Genomic DNA, 21,721 nt, shown 5'->3' with positions numbered 1-21,721 from the left:
CACCTGCCTGGGTATTTTGTACCATTGGACACTCCACCCCCACAACTCCCAATCGGTGATGAGGCAGTTGTGGAGAGTGGAGAGTTTCCCATACCTGGGCAGTGTGCTTATGACCGGATCCAGTTTAACAGCAGAGGTCTCACTCCGAATCAGTCGAGCGGCAATATATTTTCATTGGTTGCGTAACGCTGTGTGGAAGCTACCTGGTCTGTCACTCCGCATGAAGCGTCAGGTTTTCTCGGCCACGGTCATTCCCTCCCTTCTCTACGCTTGGAGCATCTTCGCCGGTTGGAAACATTTAGGCTGGCCTGCCTACGATCCATCCTGGGTTTAACCAGGCTGGATTGTGTGAGGAGCTCACAAATTCTTGAAAGATCTGGGCAAAGTCCTATCGGTGAGCTCCTCCGGCAGGCAAGGCTGCGTTGGCTGGGTCATGTAGCCCGCATGCCCAGCCACCGCATGCCTAAACAGCTTTTGTTCGGCCGGATCGAGGGGGCTAAACGGGCACGGCACGGGCTAGAGAAGATATGGAGTGATGTGGTACATGAGGACGTGGAGCTGAGTAGACTTGCCGATGACTGGTAACAGCGGTGTCAAGATCGGCCTCTGTGGAGGAGGCTCGTGAAGGACACTACTGGGCAGTTGGAGGCAGTCGCCCTCCAACAACAACGGAGGGCGGAGGAGCGACGCTCACAACAACGAGCGGAGCGCCGGGTGGCTAAAGCACAGCAAGTTGGTACAGTGGGGGGCACAGGTGGTGCATCAGCCAGTCATCTCGGTCATCTCGGTCAGTCGACCCGTGGCACCTGGGTCTGCCCCGTCACCTCCTGCCAGCGGGCGTTCGACACTTCACGTGGCCTCAAGGTGCACATGGCCTGGCACAAGCGTCGTGGTGACGTCACCGCCACTTAGTGGCGAATGGCGGTTGTTGTTGTCTGTGTGTGTGTCTGTGTGTGTCTGTCTGTGTGTGCACTGCCGTCGTGTTTGTCTGCGTGAAGTTCTGACCCCGTGTCACCCCCTTCCCCGCCCTCTACTCGACATCTGTGGCACGCAAAGAGCTTCACAGCTCATCGGATTCCCGCTGCAGTGCAAGGGCTGCAGATTCTCAGATTATGTTTCTTCGTTGGACGAATCGATCCGTTAAACATGAATCGGCACAGCTGGAATCAATCCGAGAAACAAAATCGAATCGGCACAGCCGAAACGTGACCGAGAATCGATTATTTTAAAGGAAACGATACAGCCATTGTCTGACTCGAGAGTCGATACAGTTCCCGGTGGGAATCGAGAATCTATACAGCGCAAGTGTGAATCGATAATCGCTTCAGCGGGCGAGGTGCCGCCGAATTTGAAGGTGTTTGGCGGTAAGCGGAGAGCGCGGAGTGAGGTAGTGAGTGAGGTAGTGAGTGAGGTAGTGAGTGAGTGAGGTAGTGAGTGAGTGAGGTAGTGAGTGAGTGAGGTAGTGAGTGAGGTAGTGAGGTAGTGAGTGAGTGAGGTAGTGAGTGAGGTAGTGAGGTAGTGAGTGAGGTAGTGAGTGAGTGAGGTAGTGAGGTAGTGAGTGAGTGAGTGAGGTAGTGAGTGAGTGAGGTAGTGAGGTAGTGAGTGAGTGAGGTAGTGAGTGAGTGAGGTAGTGAGTGAGTGAGGTAGTGAGTGAGTGAGGTAGTGAGTGAGTGAGGTAGTGAGTGAGTGAGGTAGTGAGTGAGTGAGGTAGTGAGTGAGTGAGGTAGTGAGGTAGTGAGTGAGTGAGGTAGTGAGTGAGGTAGTGAGGTAGTGAGTGAGGTAGTGAGGTAGTGAGTGAGTGAGTGAGGTAGTGAGTGAGTGAGGTAGTGAGGTAGTGAGTGAGTGAGGTAGTGAGTGAGTGAGTGAGGTAGTGAGTGAGGTAGTGAGTGAGGTAGTGAGGTAGTGAGTGAGGTAGTGAGGTAGTGAGGTAGTGAGTGAGGTAGTGAGTGAGTGAGGTAGTGAGGTAGTGAGTGAGTGAGTGAGGTAGTGAGTGAGTGAGGTAGTGAGTGAGGTAGTGAGTGAGGTAGTGAGTGAGGTAGTGAGTGAGTGAGTGAGGTAGTGAGTGAGTGAGGTAGTGAGTGAGGTAGTGAGTGAGTGAGGAAGTGAGTGAGTGAGGTAGTGAGTGAGTGAGGTAGTGAGTGAGGTAGTGAGTGAGTGAGGTAGTGAGTGAGGTAGTGAGTGAGTGAGGTAGTGAGTGAGTGAGGTAGTGAGTGAGGTAGTGAGTGAGGTAGTGAGTGAGTGAGGTAGTGAGTGAGTGAGGTAGTGAGTGAGTGAGGTAGTGAGTGAGTGAGGTAGTGAGTGAGGTAGTGAGGTAGTGAGTGAGTGAGTGAGGTAGTGAGTGAGGTAGTGAGTGAGGTAGTGAGTGAGTGAGGTAGTGAGGTAGTGAGTGAGTGAGGTAGTGAGTGAGGTAGTGAGTGAGGTAGTGAGTGAGGTAGTGAGTGAGTGAGTGAGGTAGTGAGTGAGTGAGGTAGTGAGTGAGGTAGTGAGTGAGTGAGGAAGTGAGTGAGTGAGGTAGTGAGTGAGTGAGGTAGTGAGTGAGGTAGTGAGTGAGTGAGGTAGTGAGTGAGGTAGTGAGTGAGTGAGGTAGTGAGTGAGTGAGGTAGTGAGTGAGTGAGGTAGTGAGTGAGGTAGTGAATGAGGTAGTGAGTGAGGTAGTGAGTGAGGTAGTGAGTGAGGTAGTGAGTGAGTGAGGTAGTGAGTGAGTGAGGTAGTGAGTGAGTGAGGTAGTGAGTGAGTGAGGTAGTGAGTGAGGTAGTGAGTGAGGTAGTGAGTGAGTGAGGTAGTGAGGTAGTGAGTGAGTGAGGTAGTGAGTGAGGTAGTGAGTGAGTGAGGTAGTGAGTGAGTGAGTGAGGTAGTGAGTGAGTGAGGTAGTGAGTGAGGTAGTGAGTGAGTGAGGAAGTGAGTGAGTGAGGTAGTGAGTGAGTGAGGTAGTGAGTGAGGTAGTGAGTGAGTGAGGTAGTGAGTGAGGTAGTGAGTGAGTGAGGTAGTGAGTGAGTGAGGTAGTGAGTGAGTGAGGTAGTGAGTGAGGTAGTGAGTGAGTGAGTGAGGTAGTGAGTGAGGTAGTGAGTGAGGTAGTGAGTGAGTGAGGTAGTGAGTGAGGTAGTGAGTGAGGTAGTGAGTGAGTGAGGTAGTGAGTGAGTGAGGTAGTGAGTGAGGTAGTGAGTGAGTGAGGTAGTGAGTGAGGTAGTGAGTGAGGTAGTGAGTGAGGTAGTGAGTGAGTGAGGTAGTGAGTGAGTGAGGTAGTGAGTGAGTGAGGTAGTGAGTGAGTGAGGTAGTGAGTGAGGTAGTGAGTGAGGTAGTGAGTGAGGTAGTGAGTGAGGTAGTGAGTGAGGTAGTGAGTGAGTGAGGTAGTGAGTGAGTGAGTGAGGTAGTGAGTGAGGTAGTGAGTGAGGTAGTGAGTGAGTGAGGTAGTGAGGTAGTGAGTGAGGTAGTGAGTGAGGTAGTGAGGTAGTGAGGTAGTGAGTGAGGTAGTGAGGTAGTGAGTGAGGTAGTGAGTGAGTGAGGTAGTGAGTGAGTGAGGTAGTGAGTGAGTGAGGTAGTGAGTGAGTGAGGTAGTGAGTGAGTGAGGTAGTGAGTGAGTGAGGTAGTGAGTGAGGTAGTGAGTGAGTGAGGTAGTGAGTGAGGTAGTGAGTGAGTGAGGTAGTGAGTGAGGTAGTGAGTGAGGTAGTGAGTGAGGTAGTGAGTGAGTGAGGTAGTGAGTGAGGTAGTGAGTGAGGTAGTGAGGTAGTGAGTGAGGTAGTGAGGTAGTGAGTGAGGTAGTGAGTGAGGTAGTGAGTGAGGTAGTGAGGTAGTGAGTGAGGTAGTGAGGTAGTGAGTGAGGTAGTGAGTGAGTGAGGTAGTGAGTGAGGTAGTGAGTGAGGTAGTGAGTGAGTGAGGTAGTGAGTGAGGTAGTGAGTGAGGTAGTGAGTGAGTGAGGTAGTGAGGTAGTGAGTGAGCGAGTGAGTGAGGTAGTGAGTGAGGTAGTGAGTGAGTGAGGTAGTGAGGTAGTGAGTGAGGTAGTGAGTGAGGTAGTGAGTGAGTGAGTGAGGTAGTGAGTGAGGTAGTGAGTGAGGTAGTGAGTGAGGTAGTGAGTGAGTGAGGTAGTGAGTGAGTGAGGTAGTGAGTGAGTGAGGTAGTGAGTGAGGTAGTGAGTGAGTGAGTGAGTGAGGTAGTGAGTGAGGTAGTGAGGTAGTGAGTGAGGTAGTGAGGTAGTGAGGTAGTGAGTGAGTGAGTGAGGTAGTGAGTGAGGTAGTGAGTGAGGTAGTGAGTGAGGTAGTGAGTGAGTGAGTGAGGTAGTGAGTGAGTCAGGTAGTGAGTGAGGTAGTGAGTGAGTGAGGAAGTGAGTGAGTGAGGTAGTGAGTGAGTGAGGTAGTGAGTGAGGTAGTGAGTGAGTGAGGTAGTGAGTGAGGTAGTGAGTGAGTGAGGTAGTGAGTGAGTGAGGTAGTGAGTGAGTGAGGTAGTGAGTGAGGTAGTGAATGAGGTAGTGAGTGAGTGAGGTAGTGAGTGAGGTAGTGAGTGAGGTAGTGAGTGAGTGAGGTAGTGAGTGAGTGAGGTAGTGAGTGAGTGAGGTAGTGAGTGAGTGAGGTAGTGAGTGAGGTAGTGAGTGAGGTAGTGAGTGAGTGAGGTAGTGAGGTAGTGAGTGAGTGAGGTAGTGAGTGAGGTAGTGAGTGAGGTAGTGAGTGAGTGAGGTAGTGAGTGAGTGAGGTAGTGAGTGAGTGAGGTAGTGAGTGAGGTAGTGAGTGAGTGAGGAAGTGAGTGAGTGAGGTAGTGAGTGAGTGAGGTAGTGAGTGAGGTAGTGAGTGAGTGAGGTAGTGAGTGAGGTAGTGAGTGAGTGAGGTAGTGAGTGAGTGAGGTAGTGAGTGAGTGAGGTAGTGAGTGAGGTAGTGAGGTAGTGAGTGAGTGAGTGAGGTAGTGAGTGAGTGAGGTAGTGAGTGAGTGAGGTAGTGAGTGAGTGAGGTAGTGAGTGAGTGAGTGAGTGAGGTAGTGAGTGAGGTAGTGAGTGAGGTAGTGAGTGAGTGAGGTAGTGAGTGAGGTAGTGAGTGAGTGAGGTAGTGAGTGAGTGAGGTAGTGAGTGAGTGAGGTAGTGAGTGAGTGAGGTAGTGAGTGAGGTAGTGAGTGAGGTAGTGAGTGAGTGAGGTAGTGAGTGAGTGAGGTAGTGAGTGAGGTAGTGAGTGAGTGAGGTAGTGAGGTAGTGAGTGAGGTAGTGAGTGAGGTAGTGAGGTAGTGAGGTAGTGAGTGAGGTAGTGAGGTAGTGAGTGAGGTAGTGAGGTAGTGAGTGAGGTAGTGAGTGAGTGAGGTAGTGAGTGAGTGAGGTAGTGAGTGAGTGAGGTAGTGAGTGAGTGAGGTAGTGAGTGAGGTAGTGAGTGAGTGAGGTAGTGAGTGAGGTAGTGAGTGAGTGAGGTAGTGAGTGAGGTAGTGAGTGAGGTAGTGAGTGAGTGAGGTAGTGAGTGAGTGAGGTAGTGAGTGAGTGAGGTAGTGAGTGAGGTAGTGAGTGAGGTAGTGAGGTAGTGAGTGAGGTAGTGAGGTAGTGAGTGAGGTAGTGAGTGAGGTAGTGAGTGAGGTAGTGAGGTAGTGAGTGAGGTAGTGAGGTAGTGAGTGAGGTAGTGAGTGAGTGAGGTAGTGAGTGAGGTAGTGAGTGAGGTAGTGAGTGAGTGAGGTAGTGAGTGAGGTAGTGAGTGAGGTAGTGAGTGAGTGAGGTAGTGAGGTAGTGAGTGAGCGAGTGAGTGAGGTAGTGAGTGAGGTAGTGAGTGAGTGAGGTAGTGAGGTAGTGAGTGAGGTAGTGAGTGAGGTAGTGAGTGAGTGAGGTAGTGAGTGAGTGAGGTAGTGAGTGAGGTAGTGAGTGAGGTAGTGAGTGAGGTAGTGAGTGAGTGAGGTAGTGAGTGAGTGAGGTAGTGAGTGAGTGAGGTAGTGAGTGAGGTAGTGAGGTAGTGAGTGAGTGAGTGAGGTAGTGAGGTAGTGAGTGAGGTAGTGAGTGAGGTAGTGAGTGAGTGAGTGAGGTAGTGAGTGAGGTAGTGAGTGAGTGAGGTAGTGAGTGAGGTAGTGAGTGAGGTAGTGAGTGAGTGAGGTAGTGAGTGAGGTAGTGAGTGAGGTAGTGAGTGAGTGAGGTAGTGAGTGAGGTAGTGAGGTAGTGAGGTAGTGAGTGAGGTAGTGAGGTAGTGAGTGAGTGAGTGAGGTAGTGAGTGAGTGAGGTAGTGAGTGAGGTAGTGAGTGAGGTAGTGAGTGAGTGAGGTAGTGAGTGAGGTAGTGAGTGAGTGAGGTAGTGAGGTAGTGAGTGAGCGAGTGAGTGAGTGAGGTAGTGAGTGAGGTAGTGAGTGAGTGAGGTAGTGAGTGAGGTAGTGAGTGAGGTAGTGAGTGAGTGAGGTAGTGAGTGAGGTAGTGAGTGAGGTAGTGAGTGAGTGAGGTAGTGAGTGAGGTAGTGAGTGAGGTAGTGAGTGAGTGAGGTAGTGAGTGAGGTAGTGAGTGAGGTAGTGAGTGAGTGAGGTAGTGAGTGAGGTAGTGAGTCAGGTAGTGAGGTAGTGAGTGAGTGAGTGAGGTAGTGAGTGAGTGAGGTAGTGAGTGAGGTAGTGAGTAAGGTAGTGAGTGAGTGAGGTAGTGAGTGAGGTAGTGAGTGAGGTAGTGAGTGAGGTAGTGAGGTAGTGAGGTAGTGAGTGAGGTAGTGAGGTAGTGAGTGAGGTAGTGAGGTAGTGAGTGAGTGAGTGAGGTAGTGAGTGAGTGAGGTAGTGAGTGAGTGAGGTAGTGAGTGAGGTAGTGAGTAAGGTAGTGAGTGAGTGAGGTAGTGAGTGAGGTAGTGAGTGAGGTAGTGAGGTAGTGAGTGAGGTAGTGAGGTAGTGAGTGAGGTAGTGAGGTAGTGAGTGAGTGAGTGAGGTAGTGAGTGAGTGAGGTAGTGAGTGAGTGAGGTAGTGAGTGAGTGAGGTAGTGAGTGAGGTAGTGAGTGAGGTAGTGAGTGAGGTAGTGAGGTAGTGAGTGAGGTAGTGAGTGAGGTAGTGAGTGAGGTAGTGAGTGAGTGAGGTAGTGAGGTAGTGAGGTAGTGAGTGAGGTAGTGAGTGAGGTAGTGAGTGAGGTAGTGAGTGAGTGAGGTAGTGAGTGAGGTAGTGAGTGAGGTAGTGAGTGAGTGAGGTAGTGAGTGAGGTAGTGAGTGAGGTAGTGAGGTAGTCTGTCTGTATCTCTCTGTGTCTCAGTCTCTTTCTGCCTTTCGTGGCTGTCAGGTTCAAATGACTGTCAGGCATCGTCAGAGGTCGGGATCGAACCCACGACCTCCTGTGTACCAGGCGAGGTAGTCAACACCTCCTAGCGGTCACCCGGGCTCTCTTTGACCTCCCAGGTGACGGCCGGGAGGTGCAAACGATGACGACGCCGCCAACAACGCCGACGAGTTCGGACGCTCGCTACTCCCAGCTGCGCAAACGCCTGGACCAGCTGGGCTACGACCAGCACCTGGGCAGGGAGAGCCTGCGGCTTGCAGAGACCCTCTTCAGGTACCTCCCCGCCCGCTCTCCCGCTCACTCACTCGATCGCTCGCTCACTCACTCGCTCACTCGCTCTCCCGCTCACTCGCCCACTCACTCGCTCTCCCGCTCACTCGCTTGATCGCTCGATCGCCCACTCACTCGCCCGCTCGCCTGCTCACTCGCTCTCCCACTCACTCGCTCTCCCGCTCGCCCGCTCACTCGCCCACTCACTCACTCACTCGCTCGCTTTCCCACTCGCCCGCTCACTCGCTCTCCCACTCGCCCGCTCACTCGCCCTCCCACTCGCTTGATTGCTCGATCGCCCGCTCACTCTCCCACTCGCCCGCTGACTCGCCCTCCCACTCACTCGCTCGATCGCTCTCCCGCCCGCCCGCTCCGTCACGCCACGACGATCTTCTTGGAGCGCCCCGTCGGTTTGGTGGCGTTGCCTTCCGATGTCTCTTCGCCCGCTGCAGGTGTCGGGAACAGCGGCTGCTGGAACAGAAGGGGGTTGCTTGCGGATACTCGGGTTCGCCCACTCGTTGGGGACTTCCACTCCAACCCGCGCGTCGCTTGCGTTTCAGAGGCACAGAAAAAAATAACTGGTTTCTATCCGGACTTGCGCAGAGGCGCATCGACTTCTAAAGAAATCAATAGACTGGTAGACGCACACAGGCACGGCGTACAGACCCTAAGTCTCATCATCCTGTCTCCACGCCTTTGTGTCTCTGTCTCCACATGCGTGCCTCCGTGTCTCGGTGCGTCTGTCTCTGACTCTATGTATGTGTCTTGGCCGGGTGGCTAAAGCACAGCAAGTTGGTACAGTAGGGCGCACAGGTGGTGCATCAGCCACTCGTCTCGGTCATCTCGGTCAGTCGACCCGTGGCACCTGCTGGGTCTGCCCCGTGACCTCCTGCCAGCGGGCGTTCGACACTTCACGTGGCCTCAAGGTGCACATAGCCTGGCACAAGCGTCGTGGTGACGTCACCGCCACTTAGTGGCGAATGGCGGTTGTTGTTGGTGTGTGTCTCTGTTCTTCGTGCTTTTGGAGTGATGATTGATATCCCTGTCCCTGACTCTCTGCTCACAATCATTAGGGGCCTTCACGATGGTGAGCAGGCCCAGGTAAAAATATGAGGCCGGGAGTCGGAGCCATTCCCTGTTCACCTTGGGGTTGTGACAGAGTTATACTCTGGCTCCCACATTATTTAACATCTATTTTGACCACGTAATTCGTGAAGCCTTTGATGGCTGTACCGGAGGGATTTCCATCTGATACAGATACAATGGGAGGATGATTGATGTCTGGGTGCGGTCAAGGAATGGCTTCCTATTGGTCAACCATATTATGTATGCTGATGATCTGGTGATTGCTGCTCACTCAGAGGAGTTGGAGGCGGTGCTGCTGAACCTGGAGCTTGCCACTAAGAGGTGGGGCCTTGCCATCAGCCCCACCAAAACCAAGCACCTGCCTGGGTATTTTGTACCATCAGACACTCCATCCCCACAACTCCCAATTGGTGATGGGGCAGTTGTGGAGAGAGTGGAGAGTTTCCCATACCTGGGCAGTGTGCTCATGACCTGCTACGGTTTAACAGCAGAGGTCTCACTCCGAATCAGTCGAGTGGCATTATCTTTTCATCGGTTGCATAACGCTGTGTGGAAGCTACCTGGTCTGTCGCTCCACAATACGGTTTGGGTCTTCTGGGCCATGGCCATGCCCTCCCTTTATGCTTACGAAACGTGGACCCCCCTAATGGAACATCTTTGCCGGTTAGAAACATTCAGGCTGGCCTGCCTACAATCCATCCTGGGTTTAGCCAGGCTGGATTGTGTGAGGAGCTCACAAATCCTTGAAAGATCTGGGCAAAGTCCCATCGGTGAGCTCCTCCGGCAGGCAAGGCTGCATTGGCTGGGTCATGTAGCCCACATGCCCAGCCACCGCATGCCTAAACAGCTTTTGGCTGGATAGAGGGGGCTAAACGGGCGCGGCATGGGCTAGAGAAGAGATGGAGTGATGTGGTACAGGAGCTGAGCGGACTTGCTGATGACTGGTACCAGCGGTGTCAAGATCGGCCTCTTTGGAGGGCAGAGGAGCGACACTCACAACAACGAGCGGAGCGCCGGGTAGCCGAAACACAGCAAGTTGGCACAGTAGGGTGCACAGGTTGTGCATCGGCCAGTCATCTCAGTCAGTCGACCAACGGCACCTGGGTCTGTCCCGAGACCTCCTGCCAGCGGGCGTTCGACACTTCACGTGACCTTAACATGCACATAGCCTGGCACAAGCGCCGTGGTGATGTCACCCCCACTTAGTGGCGAATGGCGGTTGTTGTTGTGGTGTGTCTGTGTGTCTGTCCATGCCTCCGTGTCTCGTGTGTCTGTCTCTTTATCTCTCACTGTCTCTCCGTGCGGCGTGTCCCTCCACGTGTCTCCGCGTGTCTCTCCGTGTCTCTCCGTATGTCTCCGTGTGTCTCCGCGTGTCCCTCCACGTGTCTTCGCGTGTCTCTCCATGTCTCTCCGTTCCGCGTGTCCCTCTATGTGTCTCCGCGTGTCTCTCCGTGTCTCTCCGTGTCTCTCCGTGTCTCTCCGTGTGTCTCCACGTGTCCCTCCGCGTGTCCCTCCATGTGTCTCCGCCTGTCTCTCCGTGTCTCTCCGTTCCGCGTGTCCCTCCGCGTGTCTCTCCGTGTCTCTCCGACTCTCTCCGTGTGTCTCCGCGTGTCTCTCCACGTGTCTCAACGTGTCTCCGCGTGTCCCTCCACGTGTCTCCGCGTGTCTCTCCGCGTGTCCCCCCTGCTCCGCGCGTGCCGTAGGGATCTCGTGCGCACCACGGAGGCGCTGGGAGCGGAGCGCGAGGCGGCGCGCCGTGCCGAGGAGCAGCTGCAGCGCGAGAGGGAGGAGACAGTGAGACTCAGGGAGGAGTTGGAGAGATGCAGGGAGGAGACGGAGAGACTCAGGGAGGAGCGGGAGAGAATCGCGGAGGACACGGAGAGATGCAGGGTGGAGCGGGAGAGATGCAGGGAGGAGCGGGAGAGACTCGCGGAGGAGCGGGAGAGAGAGGCGGAGAGAAAGAGGCAGGACGACGAGGTGGTGGAGGAGATGGAGCGGGAGATGAACGTGCGGAGAGCCACCTCCGATCGGCGTCACAAAGGTTTGTGGGAGCCCATTCCCAACCTTGGCAGCCCGGTGGTCACACTGCGTCTGGTCCACGGTGAACGCCGCCCTGGTCGAGTTGGGCTCCATCGCGAGGTTGGTCTGCTCAAAGCCGACTCCTGCTGCAGGGAATTTAACCACGAAAAGATCGAGGGATGGGTTTGTTGTTTAGCTTGCTAGCAATAAAACAGCAGGAGTTGTGCGAAGACGTTCAAACACCAAATGGATTCAACCTTTCGCAAGGAATTGTGGTTACTGCATGAACCACCCACAGTGCTTGTGTTGAACATGCAACAAACGTGGCTCTGATAATTATAGAACATTTAATGGCATCGTCTTTGAAACTGGTTGGCCTCCACCAGAGCCAGCAGCAGCCTTCTTAATGGCCTCGTCTCAGCACCAGCGTCAGACCAGAGAACAACGCCAAAAGTTAGCGCAGGAACTTGATCCCTTGCAAAATCTAGAATCTATTTGGTGTTTGGACATCTGACCGCAACTCCTGCTGTTGTTTTATTGCCATACAGAGAAACAAACCTACTGTTTGGGTCTTTCTGCCTCGTCAGCTCTCTCGCTGATTTTTTTCACCTGAGGACGATTGCCCGTGTTGAGATCGAGACGTCGTGATAATTTAATAACTTTTCTATCTCCGTGGCTTTACCGAAATACCCCACGAATACGAATTCCTGCAGTCACGGAAGCTTTAGGTCAAGAGGTAACAAACCTTTTCTTATTTTTTCATACTTTGATAACTGACATTAAAGGTCCCAGGGAATTTAATGGGTTTTTTTTACTTTGGTTGACCGTGGACTTTTGTTGGCGGAGTATTTTCCATTCCTCGTGTAAAGCGCTTGCCTCTGTTTTTGTCCTCATTTATCTTTGCCTTGCTGCTGCGTTTTGCTGCTGTACTTTGCTGCTGCTGCGTTTTGCTGCTGCGCTTTGCTGCTGTGCTTTGTTGCTGTGCTTTATGTAATTGTATGTTGCCACTATTGGAGATGCCAGGTCAGTCACTCTTGCAAAGGGCTCTCCTCCGTCCTGCAGGCCGCACGAAGAGACCTCACCTGGTGAAGCACAATGAGCCGAACCGCTACGGACGATGATGCAGCTGCTGCTGATGATGATGCAGATGCTGCTGATGATGATGCAGATGCTGCTGATGATGCAGCTGCTGCTGATGATGATGCAGCTGCTGCTGATGATGATGCAGATGCTGCTGATGATGATGCAGCTGCTGCTGATGATGATGCAGATACTGCTGATGATGATGCAGCTGCTGCTGATGATGATGCAGCTGCTGCTGATGATGATGCAGATGCTGCTGATGATGATGCAGCTGCTGCTGATGATGCAGATACTGCTGATGATGATGCAGCTACTGCTGATGATGCAGATACTGCTGATGATGATGCAGCTACTGCTGATGATGCTGCTGATGATAATGATGCTGCTGCTGATGATGCAGCTACTGCTGATGATAATGATGCTGCTGCTGATGATGCAGCTACTGCTGATGATGCTGCTGATGATGATGCAGCTACTGCTGATGATGCAGCTACTGCTGCTGATGCTGCTGATGCTGCTGATGCTGATGATGCTGCTGATGCTGATGCTGCTGATGCTGATGCTGCTACTGCTGATGCTGCTGCTACTGCTGATGATGATGCTGCTACTGCTGATGATGCTACTACTGCTGATGCTGCTGCTACTAGCTGATGATGCTACTGCTGATGCTGCTGCTGCTGATGATGATGCTGCTGCTACTGCTGAAGATGCTACTGCTGATGCTGCTGCTACTGCTGATGATGCTGCTGCTACTGCTGATGCTACTGCTGATGCTGCTGCTACTGCTGATGATGCTGCTGCTACTGCTGATGATGATGCTGCTACTGCTGATGATGATGCTGCTGCTACTGCTAATGCTGCTTCTATTGCTGATGATGATGCTACTGCTGATGCTGCTGCTGATGATGATGCAGCTACTGCTGATGATGTAGCTACTGCTGATGATGCTGCTGCTACTACTGATGATGATGCTGCTACTGCTGATGATGATGCTGCTGCTACTGCTAATGCTGCTTCTATTGCTGATGATGATGCTACTGCTGATGCTGCTGCTGATGATGATGCAGCTACTGCTGATGATGTAGCTACTGCTGATGATGCTGCCACTGCTGATACTTCTGCTGCTGATGATGCTGCTGCTGCTGTTGATGATGTAGCTACTGCTGATGATGCTGCCACTGCTGATGCTGCTGCTTCCGCGTGCCGTGTTGATGCTACTGCTGATGCTGCTGCCACTGCTGATGATGATGCTGCTACTGCTGATGCTGCTGCTTCCGCGTGCCGTGTTGTTGGTGCCGCACAGTGGGGAGCCTCGCGGACTCTGGAGGCTCCGATGCGGACCGCGTCGCCACCCTCCTGGAGAGCACCTGCACACGGTAACGTCCCAGCCGAGTAGGGCGGCTGCCGCTGACACGGTAACGTCCCAGCCGAGTAGGGCAGCTGACACGGTAACGTCCCAGCCGAGTAGGGCGGCTGACACGGTAACGTCCCAGCCGAGTAGGGCGGCTGACACGGTAACGTCCCAGCCGAGTAGGGCGGCTAACATGGTAACGTCCCAGCCGAGTAGGGCGGCTGGCACGGTAACGTCCCAGCCGAGTAGGGCGGCTGACACGGTAACGTCCCAGCCGAGTAGGGCGGCTGACACGGTAACGTCCCAGCCGAGTAGGGCGGCTGACACGGTAACGTCCCAGCCGAGTAGGGCGGCTGACACGGTAACGTCCCAGCCGAGTAGGGCGGCTGACACGGTAACGTCCCAGCCGAGTAGGGCGGCTGACACGGTAACGTCCCAGCCGAGTGGGGCGGCTGCAGCTGACACGGTAACGTCCCAGCCGAGTAGGGCAGCTGACACGGTAACGTCCCAGCCGAGTAGGGCGGCTGACACGGTAACGTCCCAGCCGAGTAGGGCGGCTGACACGGTAACGTCCCAGCCGAGTAGGGCGGCTGACACGGTAACGTCCCAGCCGAGTAGGGCGGCTGACACGGTAACGTCCCAGCCGAGTAGGGCGGCTGACACGGTAACGTCCCAGCCGAGTAGGGCGGCTGACACGGTAACGTCCCAGCCAAGTAGGGCAGCTGACACGGTAACGTCCCAGCCGAGTAGGGCGGCTGACACGGTAACGTCCCAGCCGAGTAGGGCGGCTGACACGGTAACGTCCCAGCCGAGTGGGGCGGCTGACACGGTAACGTCCCAGCCGAGTAGGGCGGCTGACACGGTAACGTCCCAGCCGAGTAGGGCGGCTGACACGGTAACGTCCCAGCCGAGTAGGGCAGCTGACACGGTAACGTCCCAGCCGAGTAGGAGCAGCTGTACCTGCACACGGTAACGTCCCAGCCGAGTAGGGCGGCTGCCGCTGACACGGTAACGTCCCAGCCGAGTAGGGCGGCTGACATGGTAACGTCCCAGCCGAGTAGGGGCGGCTGACACGGTAACGTCCCAGCCGAGTAGGGGCAGCTGCCGTTGACACGGTAACGTCCCAGCCGAGTAGGGCGGCTGACACGGTAACGTCCCAGCCGAGTAGGGCGGTTGCTGCTGACACGGTAACGTCCCAGCCGAGTAGGGCGGCTGACACGGTAACGTCCCAGCCGAGTAGGGCGGCTGACACGGTAACTTCCCAGCCGAGTAGGGCGGCTGACACGGTAACGTCCCAGCCGAGTAGGGCGGCTGACACGGTAACGTCCCAGCCGAGTAGGGCGGCTGACACGGTAACGTCCCAGCCGAGTAGGGCGGCTGACACGGTAACGTCCCAGCCGAGTAGGGCGGTTGCTGCTGACACGGTAACGTCCCAGCCGAGTAGGGCAGCTGACACGGTAACGTCCCAGCCGAGTAGGGCGGCTGACACGGTAACGTCCCAGCCGAGTAGGGCGGCTGACACGGTAACGTCCCAGCCGAGTGGGGCGGCTGACACGGTAACGTCCCAGCCGAGTAGGGCGGCTGCCGCTGACACGGTAACGTCCCAGCCGAGTAGGGGCGGCTGACACGGTAACGTCCCAGCCGAGTAGGGCGGTTGCTGCTGACACGGTAACGTCCCAGCCGAGTAGGGCGGCTGACACGGTAACGTCCCAGCCGAGTAGGGCGGCTGACACGGTAACGTCCCAGCCGAGTAGGGCAGCTGACACGGTAACGTCCCAGCCGAGTAGGGCGGCTGACACGGTAACGTCCCAGCCGAGTAGGGCGGCTGACACGGTAACGTCCCAGCCGAGTAGGGGCGGCTGACACGGTAACGTCCCAGCCGAGTAGGGCGGCGGCCGCTACACGGGCGGTGAGCCTGGACCGTGGAGAAGGCTGCTGCTGCTGTCTGTGGTGTAGGCCAATCAGTTCCCAAGACATTGGCGTCATAGATTAATTATCATGCAAAGCAACCATGATACAGTGTATTGATACAGTATTGATACAGTGTATTGATACAGTGTTTTGATTCAGTAAATCTGGCTGTGACGGTCCCACCTGATGACGGAGACTTGTGTTGCCTCCGAAACGTCGTGATTTATAGTTTTATTTCTATTATTATTTCTATTATTTTTATTATTTGTTTTTACCCACGTGACTTTACCGAAAAGACCTAAGAGTATGAATCCTTGCAGTCACGAAAGCTTCAAATCTAGAATCTGCTTTATGAGCTTAGTTTGTTGTCCTTCCCTCGCACCTCCAGCGAGCTACGGCCGGCTCCGTGAGGCGGTGCCGGTCCCAGCGTCCGTGCAGACGGAGAGTGGAGCACGTTCCTGAGCGCTACCCCCGCTCGGCACCCACACGGTCCACGCCAGCAGCATGGCGCGTAGGGGCACGTGAGGTGGCGCGTAGGGGCACGTGCGGTGGCGCGTAGGGGCACGTGCGGTGGCGCGTAGGGGCACGTGCGGTGGCGCGTAGGGGCACGTGAGGTGGCGCGTAGGGGCACGTGCGGTGGCGCGTAGGGGCACGTGCGGTGGCGCGTAGGGGCACGTGAGGTGGCGCGTAGGGGCACGTGCGGTGGCGCGTAGGGGCACGTGTGGTGGCGCGTAGGGGCACGTGTGGTGGCGCGTAGGGGCACGTGAGGTGGCGCGTAGGGGCACGTGCGGTGGCGCGTAGGGGCACGTGCGGTGGTGCGTAGGGGCACGTGCGGTGGCGCGTAGGGGCACGTGAGGTGGCGCGTAGGGGCACGTGCGGTGGCGCGTAGGGGCACGTGCGGTGGCGCGTAGGGGCACGTGCGGTGGCGCGTAGGGGCACGTGCGGTGGCGCGTAGGGGCACGTGCGGTGGCGCGTAGGGGCACGTGAGGTGGCGCGTAGGGGCACGTGCGGTGGCGCGTAGGGGCACGTGAGGTGGCGCGTAGGGGCACGTGTGGTGGCGACGGTGGCATCTTCCAAGGCGTTCCGGTCGGCGTTGGGAGTGGGAGCGATTTTTATGCCACTCGCTGCAGAGCCAGTGGTGGGCATTCCACTTTCCTATGGCCGGGGCCGAGTATTGACTCTGGAGGGATGACGTTGACTTGTCGATGGTGAGGGTGGTGAGTGCAGTCGATGGTGAGGGTGGTGAGTGACGCTGCGTGTAGTCTGTGGTGAGGGTGGTGAGAGTGGTGAGGGTGCTGAGTGGTGAGAGTGGTGAGTGGTGGTGAGTGGTGAGGGTGCTGAGTGGTGAGAGTGGTGAGGGTGCTGAGTGGTGAGTGGTGGTGAGTGGTGAGGGTGCTGAGTGGTGAGTGGTGGTGAGTGGTGAGGGTGCTGAGTGGTGCTCTCTAGTGAGTGGTGGTGAGTGGTGAGGGTGCTGAGTGGTGAGTGCTGAGGGTGGTGAGTGGTGGTGAGGGTGGTGAGTGGTGGTGAGTGGTGAGGGTGGTGAGTGGTGAGTGGTGAGGGTGGTGAGTGGTGAGGGTGCTGAGTGATGAGGGTGCTGAGTGGTGAGTGGTGAGGGTGGTGAGGGTGCTGAGTGGTGCTGAGTGGTGGTCTGTAGTGAGTGGTGAGGGTGGTGAGTGGTGAGGGTGCTGAGTGGTGAGGGTGCTGAGTGGTGGTCTGTAGTGAGTGGTGAGGGTGGTGAGGATGCTGAGTGGTGGTCTGTGTTTGCTCTGCAGCATCCGCGACCTGCAGGGGGAGCTGCAGCGCTTGAGGGCCGAGCTGAGACGGTCGGAGGGCCGAGCCGCTGACCTCGAATCGCAGGTTCGCCTCCACTCAGCACATCTTGCCCTCACAAAGACAAAGATCCCCCGTGTAGCCTGTAACAGACTGCAGGGGCAAGTGCTGTTAGCGAGCAGCACCGACCGAGGCCGGAACGGCACACGAGGGGGAGGCCGCCTTTGTCTCCCCCAGTGGCGATGCACCGGGTACTAATTTGAGGCCGAGTCGACCTAGGGGAGATCCAGGACCGGTTAAGATCATCGCCACCGGCGTTGGCCGTGAGCGGGAATCGAGCTCGGGTCGCCGGGTTCGTAGCGCTAACCGCTGCGCCACCGCTCCTCACAGTTCGCCTCGCCCTCACTCACAAAGACAAAGGTTCCACCACCGCGTAGGCCTTCGACAACAGTCGGGGCAAGTTCCGTTGGCGATGGTTGGGCCCCTGATGAAGGCTGGAACGGCACCCTTGCACCAGGAACTCGCCTGTGAGGCCGAGGATCAGGTCGGGAATCCGCTGTCACTGTACAAGCGGCAGCGAGGAGGCAGCCCCAGGCCACGCCAACACGACTTGACATGAAAGAGAAAGGTGGTGGTGATGAAGACGCCATGATAACCACAATTGTGACGACGGAGATCATTCTGATGGTTCGGGTTGGTGGTGGTGATGTGGGTTGGCCATGATGATGGAGATGACTATGATGACTAATGATGATGTATACATTAATGACCGCTAAGACGATGATGATTAGGATGATGACGATGATGATTTAAGATGATGATGACGATGATGATGACATCGATGATGATGACAACGATGATGATGACGGCGATGACGACGATGATGACGATAATAACGATGATGACGACGATGACCATGGTGATGACGATGGTGACGACGACGACGATGATGATGACGACGATGATGACGACGTTGATGATGATGACGATGATGATGACGACGATGATGACGTTGATGATGATGACGATGATGACGACGATGATGATGATGACGACGACGACGATGATGACGTTGATGATGACGATGACAATGATGATGACGTTGATGATGATGACGATGATGATGACTACGGTAACAACGATGACGACGACGTTGACGATGATGACGATGGTTATGACGACGACATTGCCAGGTGCGTTTCCTGACGGTGGCCAAGGAGGAGGCGTCGTCGCGCTGTGAGGCCGACCTCCGTCAGCGCGCCGCGGAGCTGCGGCGAAGCGAAGCCTGCGCTCGTCAGCAGGCCGAGAAGCTCGCCGCTCACGTGGAGGTGAGGCCCCTCGCCCCTCGCCTTGCCCCCGGCCCAAGGGCGGCCGCCACCGCCGCCACACAGCGGACGTGCGACGAACGGACTCGACCAGGAGGCCGTTATCACCATCATCATCATCATCACCATCATCACCATCTAACCTTGCAGTGCACCTATAGCCACCTCGACCCTATAGGTCAACCCTATAGCCCTAACCCTGTAGTGCACCCATAGCCACCTCGACTCCTATAGCGACGGACCCTATAGCCCTAACCCTGCGGTGCACCTATAGCCATCGTCATCATTGTCATCATCGTCATCATCGTCATCATCGTCATCATTGTCATCATTGTCATCATTGTCATCATCATCATCGCGTGGGAATTGATAGCAACAGCCAAAGAATCTGAGCGCGTGGTGATGTTGCGGAGGAACCGGGGACAAATCCACGCAGGGGACCACCACGGGGAGAGAGACGCAGACTCCAAATACACAGCAGCAGCAGCAAGCATCGTCAGGGTCGGGTTCGAACCCAGGACCTCCTGTGTACCAGGCGAGGTAGTTAACATCTCCTAGTCACCGTGATGATGAGAGAGAGACGCAGACTCCAAATATACAGCAGCAGCAGGCATCGTCAGGGTCGGGATCGAACCCACGACCTCCTGTATACGAAGCGAGGTAAGTAAACATCTCCTAGCCACCGTATACCTATGTTGAACTTCTTTCGCAGCGTATGTAGCCAATCGAAGCTACGTTGGCTACGTACGGCGGTGCGATAGAAGTTCTACACACACACACGACAACAAACTAAACACAAAAAGTGCATAGCAGTATGCAAATCTGTCTGCCGCCTGATGAAGCTGGTTGTAATGACTGGCGAATCGTCGTACTCCGATTGCAAATGCTGTTTCTTGGCTCTCCAACACACGACCAGTTGGTGCTGTACTCGTGTAATATAGGTCGTGGAAGCGACTTCTGGAATCCGGTCTTTATTTGTCTTTCGTTCACAACACTCCCATCTTACTCCTTCACGCTGCTAACAGTCAGCGTGAGAGGGAGAGAGAGAGACACGCGCGGCCACGTGGCAGCCTGGACCCCGCTCCAGCGTGGCCTCACCCTCCGTTCGTTCCAGATCTGACCACGTGTTGTCCGTCTCCACCCCTTTTAATACCCGGGTCACGTGGTACCTTTCCACCAATCCTGGTTAACCTCCATGGAATCTTCTAGACTCCATCGTACGATCCCAGGACCGCGCCCCTGACTCGTCCCCCCATTGGCTGTGGCTAAAGCCAGCAGATCCAATCATCTACTTGCAGATGTCACCTTCCCGTTACGTCAGGGCCACGCCCCTAGACTTCCCCCCATTGGCTATGGGCCAGGACCGGTAGAGCCAATCATCGTAACGAGGTGTGATCCATCAACCACCCGGATATATCCTCACATTACACTCGTAACGAATTGGCAATGTTCTGTTTATGTGACACTAAACCTTACTAATTGGCTGTGTCGGGCGGTGGCGGGTTTAAAGACAGGTATATTCACGCGATCTAACCCAACAAAACCTCTATTATGGAGTATACATGGGCTCAACCACAAGTTGGCCTTTGATTTTTCCAGGTGTTGTTTGCCAGGTAAGGCCCACCAAGCCTGCGCAGCGCTTGTTCAGAATGGACCTGGCTCTCACCACATGGTGACGATAGTTCATCGTCGATCGTCGCCTATATTGCCGCCACCGCCACACGTGGGGATAATTTGTAGCAGCAGCAGTAGCTGCTACAAATGATCGAACCCAGGGCCTCCTGCGTAGCGGGCGGTGGGGTAAACCGGTGGGCACTGCGACCTCCTCAAAGGCACGTGGCGACCGTGGAAGAGAGAGAGGGGAAGGCTCTGGAGCTCTCTCCACGGAGTTGTCTCCGGCGGGCGAGCTATCGCTGGGCTGCACTGTGAGCAATGCAAATCGTCACCATCATCGCCCTTTGCCTCCAGACTCTGAAGGGGAAGCTGCTGGAGTCCGAGGAGCAGAAGGAGACGCTTCGGCTGAGGATGCAGGACTTTGTCACCGAAATCTCGCACGTGGAAGGCATGCTGGGCGTGCGGGTGAGTGGGTGGGTGGGTGAGTGGGTTAGTGGGTGAGCGAGTGGGCGGGCGAGTGAGCGAGTGGGCGAGTGAGCGAGTGGACGAGTGAGTGGGTGGGTGAGTGGGTGAGTGAGTGAGCGAGTGGACGAGTGCGTGAGTGAGTGGGCGAGTGGGTCAGTGAAGGAGCGAGTGAGTGGCTAGGCGAATGAGCGGGTAAATAAGTGGGCGAGTGAGCGAGTGGGTTAGTGAGTGAGTGAGCGAGTGGGTGAGCGTGTGGGTAAGTGAGTGGGTGAGTAGGTGACCGAGTGGGCGAGTGGGTGAGTGAGTGGGCGAGTGAGTGAGTGGGCAAGTGGGTCAGTGAGTGAGTGAGTGTGCGAGTAAGTGGCCCTGATAGGGGGCTTGAGAGTGGGTGAGCGAGTGGGTTGGCGAGTGGGTGGGCGAGTGAGCGAGTGGGTGAGTGAGTGAATGACCGAGTTGGTGAGTGGGTGAGCGAGTGGGCGACCAAGTGGACAAGTGAGGGAGTGAGCGAATGGGTGAGTGAGTGAGCGAGTGGATGAGTGAATGACTGAGTGGGTGAGCGAGTGGGCGAGCGAGTGGGTGAGTGTGTGAGTGAGTGAATGGGTGAGTGAATGACCGAGTGGGTGAGTGGGCGAGCGAGTGAGTGAGTGAGTGGGTGAGTGAATGACCGTGTGGGTGAGTTGGTAAGCGAGTGGGCGGGCGAGTGGGTGGGCCAGTGAGTGGGTGGGTGAGCGAGTGGGTAAGTGAGTGAGTGGGCGAGCGAGTGGGTGGGCGAGTGGGTAAGTGAGTGAGTGGGTGAGCGAGTGGGTAAGTGAGCGAGTGGGCGAGTGGGCGAGTGGGTGAGCGAGTGGGCGAGTGAGTGAGCGAGCGAGCAAGTGGGCAGGCGAGTAGGTGGGCGAGTGAGCGAGTGAGTCGGTGGGCAAGTGAGCGAGTGGGCGAGTGAGTGAGTGAGTGGGTTAGTGAGTGAACAAGTGGGCGAGTGGGTGAGCAAGTGAGTGCACGAGTGGGTGGGCAAGTGAGTGGGCGCATGGGCGAGCGGGCGGGTGGGCGAGCGGGCGGGCGAGCGGGTGGGCGAGCGGGTGGGCGAGCGGGTGGGCGAGCGGGTGGGCGAGCGGGTGAGCGAGCAAGCGGGTGGGCAGGCGGGCGAGCAAGCGAGTGGGTGAGTGAGTGATCAAAATCCCCACGCTGTCTTTTCAGGAGGAAGAGCACTCCCACCTGCTGGCTTGTTACGGCGATGCCACTTTTCCAGACTCGCTCCTGACCAACGTTTAGCCGTCGAAGGTCTCCGACGTGGCACGAATTCGGCTCGCGCCGCGTTATGTCGTGCCAGACATCGTCCCGCGGAGAATTCACCGCGGTTCGTTTTGGTTGCCATGGAGAATTCACCGTGGTTCGTTTTGGTTGCCATGGAGAATTCACCGCGGTTCGTTTTGGTTGCCATGGAGAATTCACCGTGGTTCGTTTTGGTTGCCATGGAGAATTCACCGCGGTTCGTTTTGGTTGCCATGGAGAATTCACCGCGGTTCGTTTTGGTTGCCATGGAGAATTCACCGCGGTTCGTTTTGGTTGCCATGGAGAATTCACCGCGGTTCTTTTTGGTTGCCATGGAGAATTCACCGCGGTTCGTTTTGTTTGCCATGGATAATTCA

General features: G+C 55.7%; 1 protein-coding gene across 1 annotated transcript; it reads left to right on the top strand.

Moving 5' to 3' along the window:
* Positions 1-1,333: 1,333 nt before the first annotated feature.
* Positions 1,334-21,721, top strand: LOC144953239 (uncharacterized). Its single transcript, XM_078883806.1, has 8 exons — positions 1,334-1,364; positions 7,301-7,454; positions 10,241-10,578; positions 12,943-13,015; positions 16,674-16,758; positions 17,865-17,999; positions 19,965-20,075; positions 21,270-21,721. Exons 2-8 carry the CDS (start codon positions 7,324-7,326, stop codon positions 21,342-21,344), a joined length of 948 nt encoding a protein of 315 aa, XP_078739932.1. The 5' UTR covers positions 1,334-1,364; positions 7,301-7,323; the 3' UTR covers positions 21,345-21,721.

This window comes from Lampetra fluviatilis, chromosome 73, assembly GCF_964198595.1.
Source record: "Lampetra fluviatilis chromosome 73, kcLamFluv1.1, whole genome shotgun sequence".
NCBI classification, from domain to species: Eukaryota; Metazoa; Chordata; class Hyperoartia; order Petromyzontiformes; family Petromyzontidae; genus Lampetra; species Lampetra fluviatilis.
Note: the sequence above shows the minus strand (reverse complement) of the source record. Positions and strands in the feature narration are given on the sequence as shown.